Source organism: Erinaceus europaeus, chromosome 13 (genome assembly GCF_950295315.1).
Source record: "Erinaceus europaeus chromosome 13, mEriEur2.1, whole genome shotgun sequence".
Taxonomy (NCBI): Eukaryota; Metazoa; Chordata; class Mammalia; order Eulipotyphla; family Erinaceidae; genus Erinaceus; species Erinaceus europaeus.
Window position 1 is genome coordinate 46,165,514 of NC_080174.1, and position 21,704 is coordinate 46,187,217.

Consider the following 21,704-nt stretch of genomic DNA (forward strand, 5'->3'; position numbering starts at 1 on the left):
TTCCTCATAGTTTACTTAGTTTTGACCATCTCAAAACTTGTTGATTCTGATTTGGCTCCACTGTGGTTGAAGAACATAGTTTAACATCATTTCTAGTATTCTGTCTGTCTTGAGGCTGGTTCTGTGGCCAAGCCCATGGCCTTGCTTAGGGAAAGTCCCAGGTGCCTAGGTGTTCTTGGAGGCATGTGTATTCCACTGATGTTGAGTTCTAGAATAGCTAGTGAGGTCTCGTCAGTTTATCCTGTTAAGTGTGTAAACTTGCTTTGTTCCTTTAGATCTCACAAATGAATCATATGCTTGTTTGTTTTTTTACCTTCTCCTGACTTATTTTACCTAGTGTTACTAATCTCTTCAAAGTCATTCCTTGTCATCGTGAATGACACAGTTTCATCTTCCATGGCTCAGGAGTCGTCCGTTCTGTACACACATATGTGTTTGCACCACAACTTTAGCCAGTCTCCCAGACTCAGGGATTCAGAGTCTTTCCATGTTTTGGCCATTGTGAACAGTGCCACAGTGAACATCAGAGTGCATATGTTCTTTTGAAGTAATATTTTATTTTATTTTTGGAGACAGAGCAGAAGAGGGTGAAAGAGACCACAGCACCAAAGTGTCCTCCAGTGCAGGGGTGGGGGCTGGGATCAAACCTGTATCTCACACACATGGCAGCACACTATCCAAGGAGCTATTTTGCCAACCCAGTTAATATTTTCATGTTCTTCAAATAAATACCCATAAGTAAAACACTATATCATATGGTAGATCCATTTTTCATTTTTTAAGGAGCCTTTTTATCATTACCTAATATGGCTACACTAATTTACATTCCCACCAATGGTGGGCAAGCCTTCTCTCAACTCACCAACACTTACTGGTTGTTCACTTTTTGATAACAGCCATGCTCACCAGAGTATAGTGAACTCTCACTGTGGTTTTGATCTGTGTTTCCCTACTGATGAGAGATGTAGAACATCTTTTCATGTTTCTGCTGCACTTTTTCTTTATTTAAAGTAAGGGTTTTTTTATATTTTATTTTTAATTTATTTTGCAGAGACACAAAGAAAAATTTATTCAGAAGGGGGAGATAGGGAGAAAGAGAGACACCTGCAGCACTGCCTCACTGCTCGGGAAGCTCCACCCCCTGACACCCCTACAGATGAGGGCTAGGTGCTTGACCCCAGGTCCTTGTGTAACATAACATGTACCAGATGTTCTACTAACCAGCCCCTCTGGTGTTCATTTGTATATCTGTTCTGTTCTGGTAAAATGCCTTTCTAGATACCTTGCCTGTTTGCTAATAGGACTGTGTGCTGTTGTTTTTCTCCATATATTACAATATACAAAATTCTGATGTAACTATTATGTGTATTTGTATGTATTAACTACATAATTCAATATATGCTAATTTTTAATTAAATAAATTCAATGTAATTTCATGATTCATAATTTAATATTTAATGATCTAATGAAATTCTATATATTAAAATTCATAGTGTATATATAATTCAGTATTTTGATTATTAATCCTTTGTCTGATATATGGTTTGCAAATATCTTCTCCCATTCAGTAGGCTGCCTTTTCTTTTTAATGACAGTTTCTTTGTGCAGAAGCCTTTTGGTTTGATGTAGTCCCATTTGTTTATATTTTTTTATATTTATTTATTTTCCTTTTTGTTGCCCTTGTTTTTATTATTGTTGTAGTTATTGTTGTTGTTATTGCTGTTGTCATTGTTAAGACAGAGAGAAATGGAGAGAGGAGGGGAAGACACAGAAGGGGAGAGAAAGATAGACACCCACAGACCTGCTTCACCACCTGTGAAGTGACACCCCTACAGGTGGGGAACTGGGGCTCGAACCAGGATCCTTACCCCAGTCCTTGCACTTAATGCCACATGCACTTAACCTGCTGCACTACCGCCCAACTCCCTCACTTGTTAATATTCTTTTGTTTCTCATATTGTTGAAGACTCTACAGAGACATCACTAAGGCAGATGTCAAAGAGCTCAGCACCTATGTTTTCTTCTGTGTGCTTTATAGTTTCATGTAAGCTTTTGAATTAACCCTTTATCTAGCAGCCCTGTGTCTTCCAGCCCCAGCTCTAGTTCTCCTCCACCTTCCTTCTGCAAATATAATGTGTCAAAGATGCTTTCTTTTATTGAGGGGGTATCCCATTCATTCTTTCAAAATGTTTAAATTACAGTGTGCCCCCCCCCAGCACACACACAAAGCCTAAAGAAAAAAAATAACTGTATTCTGTAAAGGTCATCTATAAAAAAAAAAAAATGCCTAAGGGACAGGAAGAGGCAACAGAACTGATTAAAGAGGCTGTCCCTGCACTGGAGGACTTACAAGTTCTCTCTCAAGAAACAGGGACTCTTTTCAGGGCCCAGAGTCATCTCTTCTGCAGCCTCAGAGATGAGAGATTGGGGGCCTCCAAGAGCACTGCTCCCTATAGCAATAGCAGGAGTTCTGTCTCTACACCCCTGCTTCAGTGGGCCATGGAGCCACACACAGTCCGAGAGGCAGGGTACACATAGCAGCTAGAAAGGAGCTGGGATTCAAGTCCATGTCTGTTGACTCAGAGACCCTGCTCCTCTTTCCCACTGTCCTCCTTGGGGACCCAGCCTGGAGGACTGTGAAGGGAAAGCTGAGCTGAGAAACCAGCCCCATCCAGAAGGACACTCACCAGGCTTGGTGCAACCCACTCTGCTGGTCATCTGCATATATCTGAATGCTCTGGCTCCAGGGGATCATGTGGAAGCAATGAGATAGGTGAGTGCCACCAACTAGTGGGCCCTTACCTACAGATGCCCTTAGACTGGCACACACAGGATGGATCTTAGACTTGATCCTTCTCATCCTCTCTTGACCAGCAGAGCTAGACTTGAACTAAGCTCAGCCCTCACCATCAGTCCTCTAGGTCAGAAGTCAGTCAATCTACAGAGAAGGGACCGTCTCATTTCCCAGAATAGAGAGGCTACCATGTATTGTTCTTCTGCCATAACACATCCAGTAAAGCCAGGTCTGTGAGTAACAAGATGATGATATGACTCTGCTCTCAGCAGCCACCCCAGAGGCAGCATTCTCTCCCAGGCTGAGCTTCACAGAGGCCCTTACAGGAGACAGCAGGGCTGCCTGGGCCAGAGTGAGGGAAGGACTGAAGGCTGACCCACGTCAGGAAACCCAGAAATAATCAGAGGTTGTAGGCTGAGCTAGGCTGCTCTGATCCAGCCTCAGCACCCACCCATTAATGTCCTCAAGTGACCATGGCAGAGGGGAACACCTGGCAGAGGGGAACACACAGTGTGGATCGGGGGGGCCCAGGTGAAGTAATAGATTCATGCTATACATTCTTACAGACCATAGTATCTTTAAGGGGAGTGGAAAGAGATCACAGGTTTTCCGCCTGCCTCAAGGCCACAGTCACCTCTCAAATCCAAACTGTCTGCTAGAGACAGGATGGAGAAACACCAAATAGTCAGGGGGAGCAATTCGAGGTGCATGAGGCAGCCTGTGTGCTGAAGAGCAGAGAGCAAGTGAACTGAGGCATGAACTAAGGAGAGAAGGAAGAGACTGAGTAAGAGCAGGAACAGGTGAATTTAATGAGCAAAGGACAGTTTGCATTACCGAACAGGGGAAGGAAGCCTGCCAGAGTCAGCAAGGCTTGAGATCAGACCAGATGGAGTCCAAATATCTTGCCTGGGAAGAGAGAAAATTGAGTCACAGAGAGTTTGGGGACTTGCTCAAGGTCACACAGCTGGATAGTCTGATACAGTTGGAACTCCAACTGCACCTCTCACCTTCAAGCTCTGCCTTGAGCTCGGTCCATTGCTGAAGTTCATCGGAAGAATTTCATCTTCCAGTTGTACCCCACCCCCATCTGCCTTTCCAAACAGCCTAACAAAATCCAGCTTTTAAGGCCAGAAGACTACTTGGCTTCACCATCAGCTGCTTCTTGCTGTGAACTATGACCAGTCTAGAAGCAAATCTTCCCTGCCTGTGACTGCTTCCACGGGTTTTCAGCTTGCTCAGTTTTGTGCCTCTACAAAGCTAGAGGAGTAGCTTGAGGACAGAGTAGGCTGCAAGTGTTCTGCTCTACTCCAGGCAGGACACCAAAGGAAGGGGTCAGAGATTGTTATGGCCTGGCATCCACAGCCCCACTGACTTCAGAAATCATGTTATTAGCCAGAAGATAGCTCTGCCTCTGTATTGCTACCTGTGTCACTTGCTGTACACGCTCAGCTCTTGAGGCTAAATGAAGGGAGGCAAAAAGGAGAGGGGCAGGAAGAAAAGAATGGGTGGGCCACGTGGGACAGATTCACCTGGAGTATCAGCAGTAGTGTCCGTTTGTCAGTGAGACAATTGTCCTGGCAAGCAATGAGTCTCCATATCCAGGAGAATTCAAGTTGTGACCAGATAGTGAAGAAATTACTAGAAGGGAGTTAAACTGAGGTCATTGCCTGAGTTAGTATCCTATTTCCAGGATTTCTATTTCAATTCTGAAATGATCTTCTGATTTTCTGTTATTCTAAGCCTTTTGCAGAGACCCCTAAATCCTACAACTTCATGGGCTGGTGTGTTCATGAATACATCGGTGGCCCTATAATTCTAGGATTCCATATAAAGACAAGATGCTCAGCTCTTGCAATTCAAAGATTCTGTAAACGGTATCTTGGAGTCTATGAGAGATGTTCTAATTCTATGATTCTGTGCATCTCAGATGCTATGAATGGTGCTGGCAGATTCTAAAACTGTTCCAGCTGTCTGAGAGAAGACTGCGAGAGCTGGGGCTTCCTGAATTTCTATGTCTTTAGAATGAGGTTATTCAGATTATTTCCAGGGACCTCTCAAAAGCTGAGTCCCTGGGAGTTACTGATTCCACTCTCCCCTCAACTCTCTCATGCTTACCTGGCTTTGCCCAACCCTTCCCTGCAAAGACCCAGAGCCATGAGATTTGAAGCAAACATTCCAGCAGACTCCATCATTCACCCTCCCATCTCCACCTGTTAACCTGCAAACAAATGGGGCTCTCTTGATCCCTGACATAGGTCTACAAATTGCTCTTAACACACCCACCAAAGCAAGCAGGACTGGACTGGGCTGGGCAGTGTTGCACCCATCTTTGACTCAAAATAAATAGCTCAGGGAGCAAAGACCCTGATGCCTGCTCTCATCCCAGCTGTGTCTTTCTTGGTCCCTCTGAAGGTCTCCCCCATCCTCACTGTGGAATGGGATGCACTCTGGGGCCCTAAGCCACTCTGTCCTGTAGGTTCAGTCTTGCTTCTCTTCAAGGAGCTGGGTACTAGAGGAGAAATGGAGATTACAGGAGGAATTTAGTGTTGGAGCAGGTGGATGGGATAATGGTTGGTCCTCCAGAACACCCTAGGGTGGGCCTCCTACCCACCTGGCCTCAGCAGGAAGGGTGGGGTCCACCAGCCATAGCAGGAGTGGGCTGAGGACCTGGAGATTGACAGGCCTGGCTGTGGGCACCCCCTTCCCTGTGTGCCCTTCAGGGATGCCCAGAAACTAGCCCATCGCTGTCCAGCAGAACCCTGAGCTGGAGAGAGGCTGGGTCCTTTGCTGGGGAGGAGGACAGGGGCCTCCACTGCAGACCCAGGGCTGGGCTGGCCTTTTCTGGCTCTTTTTCAGGGGCGGATAGAGAACTGATCTCCCCCCAGAACCACAGGCCTCAATTCACTTTCCTCTTGCCACTTTCTAGGATGAGTGGATGATAGGTGATGGGTTAATGAAGGATGGATGGATGGATGGATGGATGGATGGATGGATGGATGGATGGATGGTGGGTAAAAGGATGGATGAATGAATGTATGATTGTTGGATATTTGATGGATGGTGGATGAACAAATATATGAATAGATGATGGATAGAAAGATGGATGAAAGAATGGACAGATGGATGGATGGATGGATGGATGGATGGACAGACTAATGATGGATGGAGGGAGGGAGGAGGAGTAGATGGATAAAGGATGAGCAGATCACAAATAGATAAATGAGCATGTCAAGGACTACACATTTAATTCTTAGAGTTGATTCCAACCAACCTTCCTCCAAGATCACACCAGAATTTCCTGCCTAACTAGAAGATCTTCACCACCACCCCCAGTAGGAGTTAGGCATCATCCATAGGATGAAACCTCTTTCCTTGGGGACTGGTGTTACTTTCCTTGTGGCCCCTCACAGCCAGGCCCTGTGAGGGGAGTCTCTCTTGGCCTCAGGCTAAGGAAGCAGTGAATGACCAGATCAAATGCACCCAGGCTGGCCTAGCGCAGAGGTACCAGGTAGAGGGAGGACACCCCTGCTGGGGGCTGTATTGAGGGTTAGGGTGACAAACTCTCAGCCCCTTTTCAGAGGAAAGTCACCAGTCATCTTCCCAGTATGAGCTCCTGGTGACAACAGTGACAGTAACACTGGAAACAGTAAAGCGACCAACCACTGCAGCCATAGCTGGGGGCTGACTAGGTACCCAGATCCCTGCTGGTGCTAACCCACACCATTGAACCCTCCTTCCCTGTGAGATGCTAAGCTCACCTCCCTTGAGATGAGGAGGCTGAGGCTTACATGGTGCAGTGACCTGCCCGAGGCCCCTAGCCACAGGCAGAACCACACTGTACTGATAATCTCACTAGGGACTGGGGGGCCCTCAGCCTCTCCCCAGCTAGCAGTGTGCTCAGCCCCCCCCCCGGGTTCTGCCTTCTCCACCCCCAGTGTGCACTCCTCACTCACCTGTTCACCCCTTAGTAATAGCTATGAAGTTATAGGCTCAACATATCTACTGCTTATGTTTCCCTGCTCCACATCACAGTGTACACAATAGACAAAGTATGAACTGTCAGTGTATCACCCACAGTCACCTGACATACGCCCTGTAAGCCTGTCCCTCTTCCTGGGGGGCTCTGGGCCTCCAACTGCATGAGAAGAATGGAGATCAAGGAGGGCCATCTAGGCAGGTGGACATGTGGCTGTGGCCTGGCCTCTCCCAGCCCAGGACAGTGGCATCTCTCTCCCAGGGGAGGCCCCGCACTCTGCTGTCCGGATGCCTGAAGGGAAGGTCCCCTGAGGACAGGGTCCATTCTGGGATGTTCATTGCCATCCCTGGCTCTGAAGGGAGCCCCAGGATTGGGGCAAGATTCCTGACTCTGGAGTGTGGAGGGGGCAGGGGGAAGCCTTGAGACAGGAAGGCAAGAGGGAAATCTGATCCCTCCTGGGGCTGTTCCTGCCCAGCCTCCACCCAACTCCCATCAGTCATGTTTGAGTTGCCAGCCCCTGGCCCATCAAGGCCTCTAGAAAGGCCCTGAGAGCAGAGGGACCACCAAGACCAGGCCCCCACAGAGCACGTCAGAGCAGGGGCTGGGAGAATGAGACCTGGCTAGAATGGGGAAGACACCCACAGCCTGTTCCTGGGGAAAGGTCATTGCCCCCACCCACCTTGGTAGACCTAGTGTATAGTAGGCATAAAGGGATTAGATTAGGTGTGACACAGATGCCACCTCAGTACTCTGGGAGCCAACCCAGCTCTAGGACCAAGGCTGAACCCCATCCCCCAACCAGATCCAGCACCCCATTCCTGGGCCAATGGTGCCATCCTGTGGTCAGTTTCTTCCATAGCAGCCTCAAATGTGATTTTTGGCCTTAAACTCACACCTTTCCAAGGGCCAAAGCTAGGCCTGAGATTACTTCCCCCAGAGTCATGGGCTCATTTAGGATATCAGGCTCTTCTATAAAGCAATAAAAGGGAAGTGAGAGTAGGAGGAAATTTGAATCAAATAGATCTGGGCATAACCAGGCCGTACAGAAACAAGTGTGTCTTCTAAGTTTCTGTTTTAGCTTAGAGACAATAGGGAGCCAGAGAAGTTTCTTGAGCAGAAGTATAACTAGATCGGATGTGCACAGTAGGATCACCACTCTAATACCAGTATGCAGAGTGGACTAAAGAACAATATCCCAAAGGCAAGGAGGTCAGTTGCCTGTCATGGCCCCAACCTATGGAGACAGAAGTAGAACCTCCCTTTCATCTTAGTGAATCTGAACCTCAGAGAGGCAGTGCCCTGTAAAGACCCCTGAATTGGAAGCAAGAGATTCCAGAGTTTGAATCCCAGCCCTGTCATTTACAAACTGTGTGACCTTGTATCTGGCAGCGTTGGTTTCCTGGCTTATGAATCAACTGCATAAAGAGGACCACTGAACATGGCTGGGATCATGACTCAGTGCTGGAGCAGACCTGACCTGTGTATGAGGCCCTGGACTCATAGGCACCGAGAAAACTGTATTGCTATCACCTACCTTCTAGTAGATGATGATATGGTAACTCGGGGTTAGTCTAAACATGATTCTAATAAGGAGGTAAAGGCCAACAAAATCTTTTCAGTCTTTTCAGTCACTATTAAATCACTAAGAAAAATTAAAGAATAAATGTGAGGGGCTTGGTGGTGGTCCACCCGGTAGAGTGTACACGTTACCACACACAAGGACCCAGGATCAAACCCTTTGTCCCTGTAGGAGGAGAAACTTCACAAATAGTGGAGCAGTGTTGCGGGTGTTTCTCCACGGTAGCTCTCTATACATCTCTTTCTCTCTCTGGCTTTCACTATCTATTTTTTAAAAAGACCACTGGAAATAGTAGATTTGTGCAGGGACCAAGCCCCAGAAATAACCCTGGTGACAAAGAGATAAATAATAAAATGAGAAGTAAATGTGATTCTATCACTGGAGTGAGTTCATCAGGTAAGGTGTCTGCCCCACCAGGTTTGCTACCCATGTCTGAGCCTTTGCACCACTCAGGAGATGATATGTCAACAAGGGAAAGCTTCAGTGCTGTGCTATCTCTTTTTATTTCTATTTATCTCCCCCTACTTCTCTGGTGGAAATCAAAGGCATCCTAGAGTAGTAAAATCGTGCATATGTGAGATCCTGGGTGTAAATACACACACACACACACACACACACACACACACACACACACATGGGCACGCGCGCACACACACACACATACACACACGCGCGCACACACAAACACACACACCACCTCTGATTCTGACCCTAGACATCCAGTGGTCTGACCCTAAACATCCCATAAGCAGAGCCACCCCCTGCCCATGTCAACATACTGACCTCAGCCAGGTCAAGGGAACAAGCCTCCAGCCAGCAGAAATCAGCTCGCACTCAGGTAGCAGGAACTCTCTGAGAAGCTCCTCCTGCACTGCACCTGGAGCAGGTGGGGCTCTGGTACTGCTCTCACTATGCCACTCGTTTGTCACAGAGCACTGGTCCAGAAGAAAAGGATGTATAATACAGAAGAGCATGGCTGAACCATCCTCTGAGTGGACTCTATCATCTCCTTCCCTTGGCCAACCCATTCATGAACTGCATTTGCAGACAAACCCCTTATTGAGAACCGGTAACCCATTCACTCTGGAGCCAAGAGACTCCCATTGTACCAAAGGCCTGAGGAGAGGAAGAAAGAGACATGCCATCTAGTTTAGTCCTGCTTCTCTCTACCATAATTACATAGGTCTCAGTTGCTGAGTGGCTTGTGGTCTGCTAGAGAGACTGAGACTGCCTGGGGGGAATGTTGGCTTCCTTCTCCCCCTCCCCCAGACTGGTTTATAACCTTCAGTTCACCACAGGGAGAACAGGGAGAACTGTGCAGGTTGTATAGAGAGGAGACACTGAAAGAGGGCCCAGAACAGCTGTGTTACACACACTTTACCATAGGCAAGGACACTCCCAGCTTCCCTGTGTGTGGCAAGAGTGGGGAGTGGGGTTAAAGTCAGAAAGGAGTCACAGACTAGCAAGCACCACAGGGACATATGGCAAAGAGCCTCCTCAGAGGCTTGTGAAAGTGTATGTGGTGGTTGCTGATCCCTAACCCCATGTGGTCGTATGATAGCTAAGCTGCTCTTGTGAGGCTGTGCAGTTGAATTGAAAGGCCTCCTGGTATCACCACTGGTGTTGCTCTGCCTCCTTGAACTGCCCCTCAGGAAAGACTTTCAGGATAGTTTGAGTTTTTTGTAAATGCCTCTGACCTGCTTTCAAGTGTGAATCTAGTGATAACACTGAAAATGATCTGTTACAACGATGGGCTCAGCAAAATCTTCCAAGGGGGTGGATGGATTAAGTAAAGAAGGGTCAACTGTATAGTGATGGATGGAAACAAGACCTGTCATGGTGAACTCAGGGAGTGTGAGCAGATGTTGATCTATAAGACCATACAGCTAAAGCTAATGCTATAGATAAAACAAAAGGAGGAGGAGGAGGAAGAGCAGAAGGAGGAGGAGAAGGAGATGAAGGAGAAAGAAGAGGAGAAGGAGGAGGAAGAAAATAAGGGGAGGAGAAGGAGGAGGTGATACAATTCTGGAGGCAAGGACATACAATTCTGGAGAGGCGTTACTCCAAAGGAATTTGGGAAATGGGGCTCAGCAGCTCTGCCTTGCACAGGGTTGCTGAGATGATAAAAAGGCAGGCCAGATGCCAGCTTGTCACCACTGCTGTCACCCTACAATGACCTACATCACCTGCCACTCCTCATTCAGGCTTCCTGCTCCCCAAATCACCACACGGATACCAACCCTTCTCAGTGCTTCAGTTAAATCACATTTAATTGTTTTTCAAAAGGGAATAGAAACATCAAAAAAAGAGAAGAAAAAAAGATTCACAGCACTGGCATTCAAAATAGGATTAACTAAAAAAATTGGGAATATATTAAGCTTTTAATTAAAAAAAAAAACAGTGAGCACAGATCCTCTCACACCACTCACCCCTGCAATCACACACACACAAACACACACACACACACACACACACACACACACACACACGGTGGCTCTCAAGCAAACACAGACTGGTACCTAAAGGTTGGGATGCTCACAGCACACACAGCACACACCCTGCAGGGCTCACAGGGGAAGGAGGTGGGTGAATGCTAGGGCCTTGCCCTCCCAAACACCCTCACTACTATGGCAAAGCTAGGCTACACTGGGGCTCAATTTGCGCACATGGCTCTGTGGCTGAGGGCCAGGGGCAAGAGAAGGAGAAGCGGCCACAGGGCCAGGCAGCCTCAGATGATTCTGTTCTCCAGGAGTGCCAGCCGCTTGCTCACTGCTTCCAGTGGACCCAGAGTTAAGGGGCAGACTGGCCAGAGCATAGCAGTGGGGGAGATCATACCTGGGTCCCCCATTTCCTGATTTTTCGAGAGTCTGCTTTTCCAGGTCTTTCACCTCACCCAACTCCCATTAATATGTGTGCTCCCCAATATCAGAACTTACTGCCCTCAGAAGGGTGCTTCCCTTAACCCCAAACAACAGTTCACAGTGGCTGTGAGCTCTGAATGCCCAACCCTGCCCAGGTGCACTGTCATGCCTGCTGGGGCCCCCCACTTGGACCTGCCCAAGTGGGTCTGGTGTTGGTCAAGCCATAGAGTCTCAGAAATGGGGCATACTACATTTACCTGAGAATGCCCAAGACCCTGTGTATCTGTCCAGTCTCAAGATCTTGGCTTCTACCTTTGTTTCTGTTTTTCCTCAGGAAGACTTGCTTTAAACAAGTTCAGGGAACAGGCAGTGGTGCACCTGGTTGAGTGCACATGTTATAATGTGTAAACGGTCTGAGTTCAAGTCTCCAGCACCCACTTGCAGGGGGAAAACTTCATGAGTGGTGAGGCAGTGTTGCAGGAGTGTCTCTCTCTTCCTCACTATTTCCGAACACTTCCCTCTCAATTTCTCCTGTCTCTATCCAAAATAAATAAATAAAACCTTTTTAAAATAAAATAAAAGATGAACAGATTTAGTCAACTGATGTTCATCTGTCTGACCAGAGCACAGCTTGTCTTCAGCAGGGGGCAGCTAGGGGGGCCCACCCAGTCCTCTCTCTGTGTTCCCCGCCTCTTTCTCCTTCCTCACACAGCCTGCCCCTGCTGCCTCAGAAAGGATATGTTTCCTGGTCAGGGCCTGCAGCAGCCCATCCACCTTGGCCTGGAAATTCACAATGGACTCACAGTCACACGGGTCTTCCTCTGGAGGAGACAGAGAGAGAACAAGAAGCGGGCAGTGAGTAGCAGCTTGATGGGGACACAGGGAAGACATCACCCAGGACCAGAACCAGGGAGTCTCAAGGGAGCGTGAGACCTAATAAATCTAAGAAGAGAGGTAGAGAAGCACAGGGATTTGTTGAACAGAGCTGACGGGAGTGATGGAGGGGACAGCCTTGAATGTCACCTGGCCCCTCAGAGCCCTGACAGAGAACTCCAGTAAGTATGTCCCCAGGTAAGCAAGCACTTGCAGTGTGGAGGGCACTGGGGCCAAGGCCTCAGTATTATGCTGGTGACTCCTCACCCCAACTCTTGGAGTGTGAATCATCCATCTCATTTATAAATGAAGCCCAAAGAAGTGAGACAGCCTGTCCCTGCCCAAAAACCTGTTAGTGTCAGAGCAAAGGTGCAAATCCCAGATGTATGTGGATCTCTTGTCCATATGGTCTATACTGGGGCCCGTAGGCTAGGGCGCACCAGCAGGGGAAGAGTCCAGGCGGGAGAAGGGCTCCAGCCCCACAGTTGTCAAGCATTGCTCTAACTTGCTAGTCTTGGTTTTCTGTCTGCAAAAAGCAAATGACAGTAATATCCCTGCCAAAGAAGGTGAAGGGTTTAGTATTTGGACAGCACTGACAACAGCACCCTGCACAGAAAGCGCATTGCATGGGTGCATGTTGGCAGTAAGTTATATGAGCTGACCCATCGGCTCCTGATCCTGTGGGTCTGGAGTAAACCCCACCCCCCCATCTTTCTCCACCCAGAGGTGGTTTGCCCATGTGTGCCTGCTCCATCCTCACTCACCCACACAGATCTTCTTCTGCAACTTCTTGCCAATCTGGTTGATAGTCCTGAAGTCAGCCGTGTAGAAGTAGTGCTCGGTCACGGGCTCTGAGGCGATCTCTCTCAACTCATCCTCCACAGCATTGCCCACGCCCACAGCAAACATCTTAAAGCCTGCCAGGAGGAATGAGACAAGTGCAGCAGCCCCCCAGTTTGGTAGCCAAGGCTGAGCCTCCTCCTGGGCAATGTTCAGGTAGCCAGTACCAGGTTTCTCTTGGGGGCAGCTGTTGGGAGTGCAGGCACTATGCCTGGAGCAGAGACAGCAGGAAGTCAGCTTACAGAGAGGCTCTACCACCTGCCAGGCCTGTGCTGACTTCCAGTCCAGGGAACTTGTTAATCCCATTAAACCATTACCCCCCCCCCCCCCCGTAGCTAGTACTGGCCTTGCTCAAGAGATGTTATAACTGAGAGTTGGGTTCGTCCCAAAATGGAGATACCTTACAAAAGTTAGGGTACCCTTGGGATTCAGCTTGAAAAGTGGCAAACCCCACCTACAAATGGCACATCGAAACAAGCCATTTATCAAAGCTGGGCACCAGAGCACTCAGTTGAGTGCACATGTTCTCATGTGCCAGACCTGGGTTCAAGCCCCTAATCCCCACCTGCAGGGGAAGAGCTTCATGAGTGGTGAAGTGGTACTGCAAGTGTCTCTCTTTTGCCTTCCTTCTCTGTCTCCCCTGTCCTCTCAATTTCCTCTGTCTTTATCAAATAAATGAAAAAAGAAAAGGAAAAAAATGACTCTCTGGAGTGGTAAATTCATTGTGCAGGCACAGAAGCTCAGCAATACCCTGGTGGCAAAATGAATTTATTTTTTCACTCATTTATTTTTTAAAAGTCACTTACCTATCTGGGCCCTCAATTTTGTCATGAGGAGAATGAAGGCTTTGGATAAGCCAATCTCTCTTCATTCAAATCAAAGCTGTGTTGAGGGCACTCATCAGACCAGGCACTAGAATGGGGCCATCGGGGGCATCTGAGGCCCAGACAGGTCTCACATACCTAGGTCCTTGGCCTTCTTGGCAGCATCATTGATGTAGTCCTGGCTCCGGCCATCAGTGAAGACAATGCCCACCTTCTGGGCACCAGGCCTAGCCCCACTGGACACGGTGAAGGAGTTGTCGATGAGGTATTTGAGGGCAGCCCCAGTCATGGTGCCCTTCTCCATGTAGGACATGCCCTGCACGGCTGCCTTGATGTCTTTCTTGGTGCGAAAGCGGCCTAATGGGAACTCCTGGCGCACAGAACTGGAGTACTGCACCAGCCCCACCTGGGCCAGTTTGTCTGATATATCTAGTGTATCCACAATCTGGTTGATGAACTTCTTCACCAGCTCAAAATTCTCAGGTCGCACACTCTTAGATCCATCAATAAGGAAGACCAAGTCAGTGGCCGAACTGCCACCCCCACCACTGCAGACTAGGGAGGGTGAGAAGGCAAGAAAAGGAAACTTGAGACAGTAGGAATCCATCCTGAACACTGGCTGGGTACTCACCACACCCCTAGCTCTGAGCTGGGAAGCATCCCACTCTGTCTCCTAAGCTCCCTTAGAAAGCCAGTGTCTCACCCATTGGACAGCACTGGAAATAAGAGTGCCAGAAGCTATTAAGTCATACAGCTCAGAAGTGAAAGCATTGATTGAAACTCGAAAAATGAGATTTTTCTCATCATGCTAACTAAACCCACCTACCACTTGTGACAAAAAGGGAGACAGATGCCCAAGATCTGTCTTCAGAGACCAAATTCTGGACAGTATCCGTCCATTCTCAGCAGATGGTTCCAGAAGTAAAATGCAAGCAGGCCCCACCCCTCCCCAGGGCTTGCCTGTGTCCAGCCCACTGACCATTGCAGGTTTTGCCATCACTGTTCAGGGTGAAGCCCTCTTGGCAAGCGCAGGTGTAGGAGCCTGGGGAGCTGATGCACACCTGCTCACAGTCATGGTCTCCTGTGGCACAGAGGTCGGACACCACTGGGGGAACAAGAGGAGGCTCTGAATCTCAGTCACAAAGCCTTGAACAGCTCACCCAGAATAGAAATAGAAAGTGGAAGACCCCACCCCCAACTGGGTGAGACTTAGGCCCCAGACCCTCAGCCCAGAGCCTGAATCATTGGGTCCCTGAAAAAGGTGACAGTGCTGATGCTAAAATTAAAACTTCCTGTCCACAGGGGAAGGACTTTTCATCTGTTTTGCTCCCTGTTACAACTCAAGCATCTAGAACAGTATATACAACAATGAACACAGCACATGAAAGACACAAATATCCTCAAATACCAGGTACTGAGATGTACAGCAGGCATTATTTCACTGAATCCTCACAATATAGCAGGTGCTTTTTTATTTTTTTAAACATTTTTACTCTTTTTTCTTTTTTATATTTATTTATTTATTCCTTTTTCTCCTTGTTGTTTTTTATTGTTGTAGTTGTTGTTGTCGTCGTTGTTGGATAGGACAGAGAGAAATGGAGAGAGGAGGGGAAGACAGAAAGGGGGAGAGAAAGAGAGACACCTACAGACCTGCTTCGCCACTTGTGAAGCGACTCCCCTGCAGGTGGGGAGCCTGTGCCTCGAACCAGGATGCTTACGCCCGTCCTTGGCTTTGCACCATGTGCACTTAACCCACTGTGCTACTGCACGACACCCAGGTGCTTTTTTTAGACCCATTTAACAGGGCAAAGTTCTTTCCCTGCCCAAAATAAGGCCCTGCTTTTTTTGACTGATCATATCACAAAGACGCCTCCCCACACGCCCACCTCCTTGCTGTTAAGGACAGAACCATGTACTGCCAATACCCAGACCACTCATACCCTCCCAAATCTAGGGAAGTCTTAGCACTCAGATCCCCTGATATGCAAATACCTATAGGAGTTTGGATCCCCCTTTACTGGGTCACTGTCCCTCCCTGGCCCCTTCTGGGACCCTGCCCCATAAAAGGAATCCTGGCATGGCCTGCCCTCAACTTTAACCAGAACTGGGGACACGTCCTTGAATCAGTCTCTGTTCCAGCCCTGGCCCAGTTCACTGTCCAGCCCTACCTGAATCTGACCCCACACTCCCAACACAGACCTTGCCATACCCCAGAGGCTCTTAGGCCCCGCCCCCAACATGTCCCGCCCTAACCCCTCCCCTCTGTCTATCTGCCCCTCCCCGCTGTATCGCCCCGCCCACCCCTTGGCCCCGCCCCATCCATGGCCCCGCCCCACGCACTGCAGAAGGCCTCCTGGAACTTCTTGGCCAACTTCTCGATGACACTGTAGCTCTCCACGTAGTCGACATGCTCGTCCTGCGGCTCGCTAGCGATCTGTCTCAGGGTGGCCTTGTCCACACGGCCCACGCCGATGGCGAACAGCTCGACTCCGCTGGCCCGGGCTCGGGCAGACACGTCCAGCACGCTGTCCTGGGGCCTCCCGTCCGTCACCACGATGACCACCTGCGGCCGGGGGTGGGGGGATTTTGTGACGGCCGACCCTCCCTCCCCGAGCGGGGCTGGCCTCTTGACCCTCCTGCAAATCCTCGGGGCATCTAGAATAAGGGGGTGCTGAGGTCCAGAGAGGCTGTGACTGGCCCGGATCACACAGGCGGATTTGATCCCGGCCCGGATCCTGGCCCAGGGGAGAGAACCTGGCGGTTGGAAGGGTGCTTTGCTCTGACAAAAAAAAAAAAAAAAAAAGGGACAGCACTGAGCTATTCTGAATCTGGCTGGGGCGTTGAGATAAGGCAGGAGCAAATCCACATACCCAGCGGGAGCAGTTCTGCGCTTGGCCACCAGAGAGCAGCAGAGACTAATGAATAGCTATAGATGACCATTCCACTCACGTTAGTATCTGGGATTCACATCCAAGTCTATCCTTAGCTGGGGAGCCCCAAGCTTAGTAATCAGGTCTGGGCTAGAAATGCAAGCCCACAAGCTACTACAGCCCACCTTTCCAAGCCTTCACTTCCGGAAGGAAGAGGTGATGTTCCAACCACACAATAAGAAGCCAGCAAAGGGCAGCTATTGTCTTAGGATTGTTGCCCTGGTTTCTCTGGGGTGTGGTCTTGCACAGTTTCTATTCCTTTAGAGGCTTAGGCCCCTGGCACTGAACGCCTAGCGGGACTGAACGCCTAGCGGGACAATTCACTACCACTTGCATTCCTTGAGGCCTGCTGTCTCATGTGTCACTTCCTAGCAGCTTTGGGACTTTTCATGTAAGAACTACTGATTTTCAGACTGCCTATTGTCCGTGCCAACCCCCCACCCACTCCACTCCACCCTATTACTAGTCTCTCTTGCAGGAGAAACTCAATTCACTTGCCCACCACAGGCCCCTGCTGGCCTGAACTGGTTAGGTTAACTCTGCAAGTGTGACAGCTGGCAGATGTCACCAACACCTCCTTCACCATATCTCTCTACTAGGACCACCTGGGGCCACCACATCCTCCCAGCCACCACCCACTTGTCAGAACTAGGAAGTAGGGCTGGAGAGACAGCATAATGGTTGTGCAAAGAGACTCTCACATCTGAGGCTCTGGGGTCCCCAGGTTCAATCTCCAGCATTACCATATGTCAGAGCTGAGCAGTGCTCTGGTATCTCTATCTCACTCAGATAAGTAAAATATTAAATATAAAATATTGCTTTAAAAAAAAAAAAAACAAGACTGGGCAGTTTGAGTTCCTGCTCCACAGGGAGTGGTGGATTCATAGGGAGCGGTGGACTCATTGTGCTGGCAATGAGCCCCAGCAATAACAATTAAAAAATAAACAACTTATTTATTTAAATAAAAAAAAAAAGCAAAACTTGGAAGTAGCTCCCTCCCACAATATAATACCCACAGATGGCCTGATAATTCTTTTTTGAGCCCTGCAGTGGCAGGGATTATATGCTGTTACCTGTGAGCTTTTCTCCCACATTTTAGCTGCCTGTGTTTCTGTTTTCCTCATCTGCAAAACAAGGGCTCTGCCTCCAGGCAGGACTGTATCCATTTACCTCTCATGAGTCAGCACCCACTGTGCAATGGAGATCAGGGTGTTGATAGAAGGCACAGAAAGGAATTGGAGTATCACACCAAAGTAAAAGACTCTGGGGTGGGTGGGTGGGGAGAATACAGGTCCAAGAAGGATTCAGAGGACCTAGTGGGGGTTGTATTGTTATATGGGAAACTGGGGAATGTTATGCATGTACAAACTATTGTACTTACTGTTGAATGTAAAACATTAATTCCCCAATAAAAGAAAGAAGAAGAAGAAAGCACAGAAGCCAGGGAGCTGGGTCGTGGTGCTGCGGGTTAAGCACACGTGATGTGAAGTGCAAGGTATGGTGTAAGAATCCTGGTTGGAGCCACTGGTTCCCCACCTGTAGAGGGGTCACTTCACAAGCAGTGAAGCAGGTCTGCAGGTGTCTATCTTTCTCTCCCCTCTCTGTCTTCCCTTCCTCTCTCGATTTCTCTCTGTCCTATCCAACAACTATGACAATAATAATAATAATAATAACAATGAGCAAAAAATTGGGAAAAATATCCTTCAATAGCAGGGGGTTCGTAGTGCGGGCACGGAGCCCCAGCAATAACCCTGCAAGCAAAAGAAAAAAAATTTTAAAAGAAATAGAAGGCTCAGAAGCCTTCATGCAGGGAGCCACAGCAGGGAGAGAACCCCTGACCAGCCTTGAAGACCCTAGACTGAGTCCCGAACACCAGGTCTGGACATACTCAGCTCTCTGCCTGGCTCTCTCTATGAGTAGTATGGGCAGCCATCAGTTTTTCTGAGACCCTTCCCCTTACAGGAACAGGAAATCCAAAATGAACTTCTGCTTACATGGGACTGACTGGCTAGGTGCCAGGTGCTGCCCTGAGCACTCTGTATGATTGAAAACAGAGGTCGCAAAGCTCCCATTTCACAGGCAAGGAAACTGATGCACAGGGAGAGGGAGGAACTTGCTCAAATGGCATGGACAGCTGTGTGTGCAGCAGGGGCTTGAAGCCAGACTGACACAAGGCAGAGTCCAAGTCCTCAACCACCACACAGACCATCTGACTGTCACTCAGCCCTCAAGGAGCTCAGGCTGGCTGGAGAACGGAAAGAACGGAGGTCAGCTCAGCTCAAACACTTGGGGCTTCCCAGGCTCTGGAGATCCCAGTTCTGCCCATCCCTTTGGCTGGGCCTGTTCTCTGAGGGGTTCCAGAATGAAAGTCTGCAGGCAGGGGTCCTCGGGCACACAGGGGAGCCTACCAGCAGGGGTGTCCCAGCAGGGCCAGGGGCATGCACCTTACTAATGTGGGGGGACCTGGTGCGGCCTCCCTCGGGGTCGCTGAGGGCCTTGGTGATGGCGAATTTGATGGCTAGTCCGGTCATGGTGCCCGTGGACAGCGGCTGGATGCGGCGCACGGCCTGCAGCAGCGCGGCCTTGGAGCCGTGTGCGCGCAGCGGGAACTCCTGCTTTACTGCGCTCGCGTAGTTGACCAAGCCCACTCGGGTGGCGTTGGGACCCACGTCTAGAGACTCGATGACCTGGGACAGGAACACCTTCACCTTCTCAAACTCTGCAGGCCGCACGCTGCGTGAGCTGTCCACCACAAACACCAGGTCCGTGGGCCGGGTCCGGCAGAGGTGTCCTTGGGGCGGAGCAAGAGGACAGGTTCAGGGGGCAGAGAAATAGCTCCCTTGAATAGTGCGCTGCTTCAGCATGTGCACATCCTGGGTTCAAGCCCAGGCTCCACCACACTTCGGTGCTGTGGTCAATCTCTCTCTCTCTCTCTCTCTCTGTCTCTGTGTGTGTGTGTGTGTGTGTGTGTGTGTGTGTGTGTGTGTGTATGTGTGTGTGCACACCTGTCTCTCTGGCCCTCCATCTCTATCTAAAAAAATAATAAATAATTTAAAAAAAAATTAAAGGCCAAGGTCAGGGAGCTGGAGTAGACACTAGGAGTAAAGGAGCAGAGCACGAGAGGCTACTTAGGTCTAGACTCGAGGTCTCAGACAGAGTGCACCACTTGAATCAGCTGACTAGGCCCTTGGTCAGCTGTGGACACCACAGACAAGCATCTAGCCAAAGACCCCACAGCTCAGCCCTATGAGTAGTTCATTTCACCTGTCTGAGCCTCAGTATCCCCATCTGTATAGTGTGATAACTGATCCCCTAAGAAGGAGCTGTGTGAAGCATGGCAGCCTGGACTGGGCACTGAGTGTTGGGAAGGGTGACACTGAGGGACACAATTGCTGCCTTGGAAACATGTGTCTTGGAATGCAGCCCAGAGTGACTGCCCCAAACAAGGAGCAAATATTTCCCCTGGCAGGGCACTAGGGATGGAGGGGATGGGGGAGCCTCCCACAAATATAGACCCTTTTTTCTGTGCCTCAAAGCAGATCCCCAGGGAGAACCGTTTCCTTTACCACCACCAGAACCTGCTGGCTGGTGTTCAGAAACAGGAGTGGCAAAGTGGTCACGTTGGCAGCATTGCCAAGGGGGGCTGCAGACCCTCCCACTAAAGAGCACTATCTTCCCACACACCCTCAAAAGAAGCACCACACGCAGGCAAGTACAGGAGGTTGAAGAGAAGTCAGCCAGGGTTCAGATCCCAACTCAGTCACCCAATGGCCCCAGGGAAAGTCATTGCACCTTCAAGAACTTCCACTTCTCCTCTGTCCAGAAGGAGCCCCGAGTCACACACCCTAGACTAAGGCATCAGTGTTCCTCAAAGGGCCTTAGAAATCACTTTTCTTCTTAGTCCTCCTAGCTACCACTGCAAATGGGTAAACTAAGGCTTGGAGAAGGAGAGAAAAGGTGATTTGACCAAACCATAGAGCAGAAACCAGACACTCTGGGGTTATCTATCTCACTTTGAGACAGAAAAGTCTTAAGTCATCCCCTTGCTGGTCTCAGTTTTCCAGTCTGTACAAGGACAGTTTGGTGATTATTGGATTTCATGCTCAAGGTTGAATTTCTAGGGGAGGTAAAGCTCATGAGGCATCCAATCTGTGTGTGCTGGAGGGGCTGAAGACAAAGGAAAGGCAACAGGTACATACCCCAAAGGGATCTGAGCCCAGACCCGAGCCTGGTGCAGCTCTAGACACCAGCCAGTTCTCTGCAGGGTGTCTCTGCAGCATGCGTGGTCCCTAAGGGCATCCCAGGGCTGGGGAGTATGAGGGGAAGCTCTCAAGCTCCAGAGAAAAACCCAGAGAGGCCCCCACAGGTCCATGATCCCCCAACAGGGCAGCCCGAGGATCTCCATGTCTGTTTGCCCTGTGCCAGCCTGCCGACCACTCTTGCCCTCTGCCCTTCTCCCACCATGGAACCCTCTTAGCCCCCACCTCCTGTAGGTCCCCTCACCTCTGGGTTGAGGGGTGAAGCCAAGGGCATGGGGCCCCTGGAGCAGCAGCAACAGCAGGCTGCCGAGCATGTGGCTGGTGCCAGGGGTGGTCCTCATGGTCCTAGCAGTGTGGGCAAAAGCCAGCACAGTTGTGGGGGCCCTGCAGGGCCCAGGTCTTATCAACCTTCCTGCCTGCCCAGCCTCCAGGCCAGGCGGCCCCCCACTGACAGGGGGACAGCCCGCTCTGGTCCCCAACCCCCTGGGGGCGGGGCTGGGCTTGAATGGAGGTGTGTGTGCTGGAGAGCGGGAGGGAGCCTCCTGGCCTGGGCTCCAGAGGCCCCTCTGACCACAAGGGCTCCTTTGCTGCAGAAGCAACAGGAGCTGCAGCTGGAATTTGGGAGCTCTCAGGTGGGTGGATGGGTGGCTCCTAAAAGGTCCCAGCCCTCACTGACCCAAAGCTGCCACTCCGGGCCCAGGGAGTGGCCCTCACACTCCTCCCTGCTCTGTGCCCTCATCCCTACCCAGCTCATTCTCCCACCTGCAG

At 49.8% G+C, this 21,704-nt stretch overlaps 1 protein-coding gene across 1 annotated transcript in view; it reads right to left on the reverse strand.

Annotated features, from left to right (window-relative positions):
- The window catches only part of MATN1 (matrilin 1), a 34,082-nt gene extending 12,805 nt beyond the window's left edge, over positions 1-21,277 (reverse strand). Inside the window, exons 1-7 of the mRNA XM_060204941.1 lie at positions 21,181-21,277; positions 19,122-19,468; positions 16,088-16,310; positions 14,727-14,852; positions 13,886-14,302; positions 12,848-13,000; positions 11,919-12,031 (exon numbers count right to left, since the gene is read on the reverse strand). Coding sequence (XP_060060924.1) covers positions 11,919-12,031; positions 12,848-13,000; positions 13,886-14,302; positions 14,727-14,852; positions 16,088-16,310; positions 19,122-19,468; positions 21,181-21,277 — 1,476 coding nt within the window. The remainder of the gene's footprint in view (positions 1-11,918; positions 12,032-12,847; positions 13,001-13,885; positions 14,303-14,726; positions 14,853-16,087; positions 16,311-19,121; positions 19,469-21,180) is intronic.
- Between the last annotated feature and the right edge of the window lie 427 nt (positions 21,278-21,704).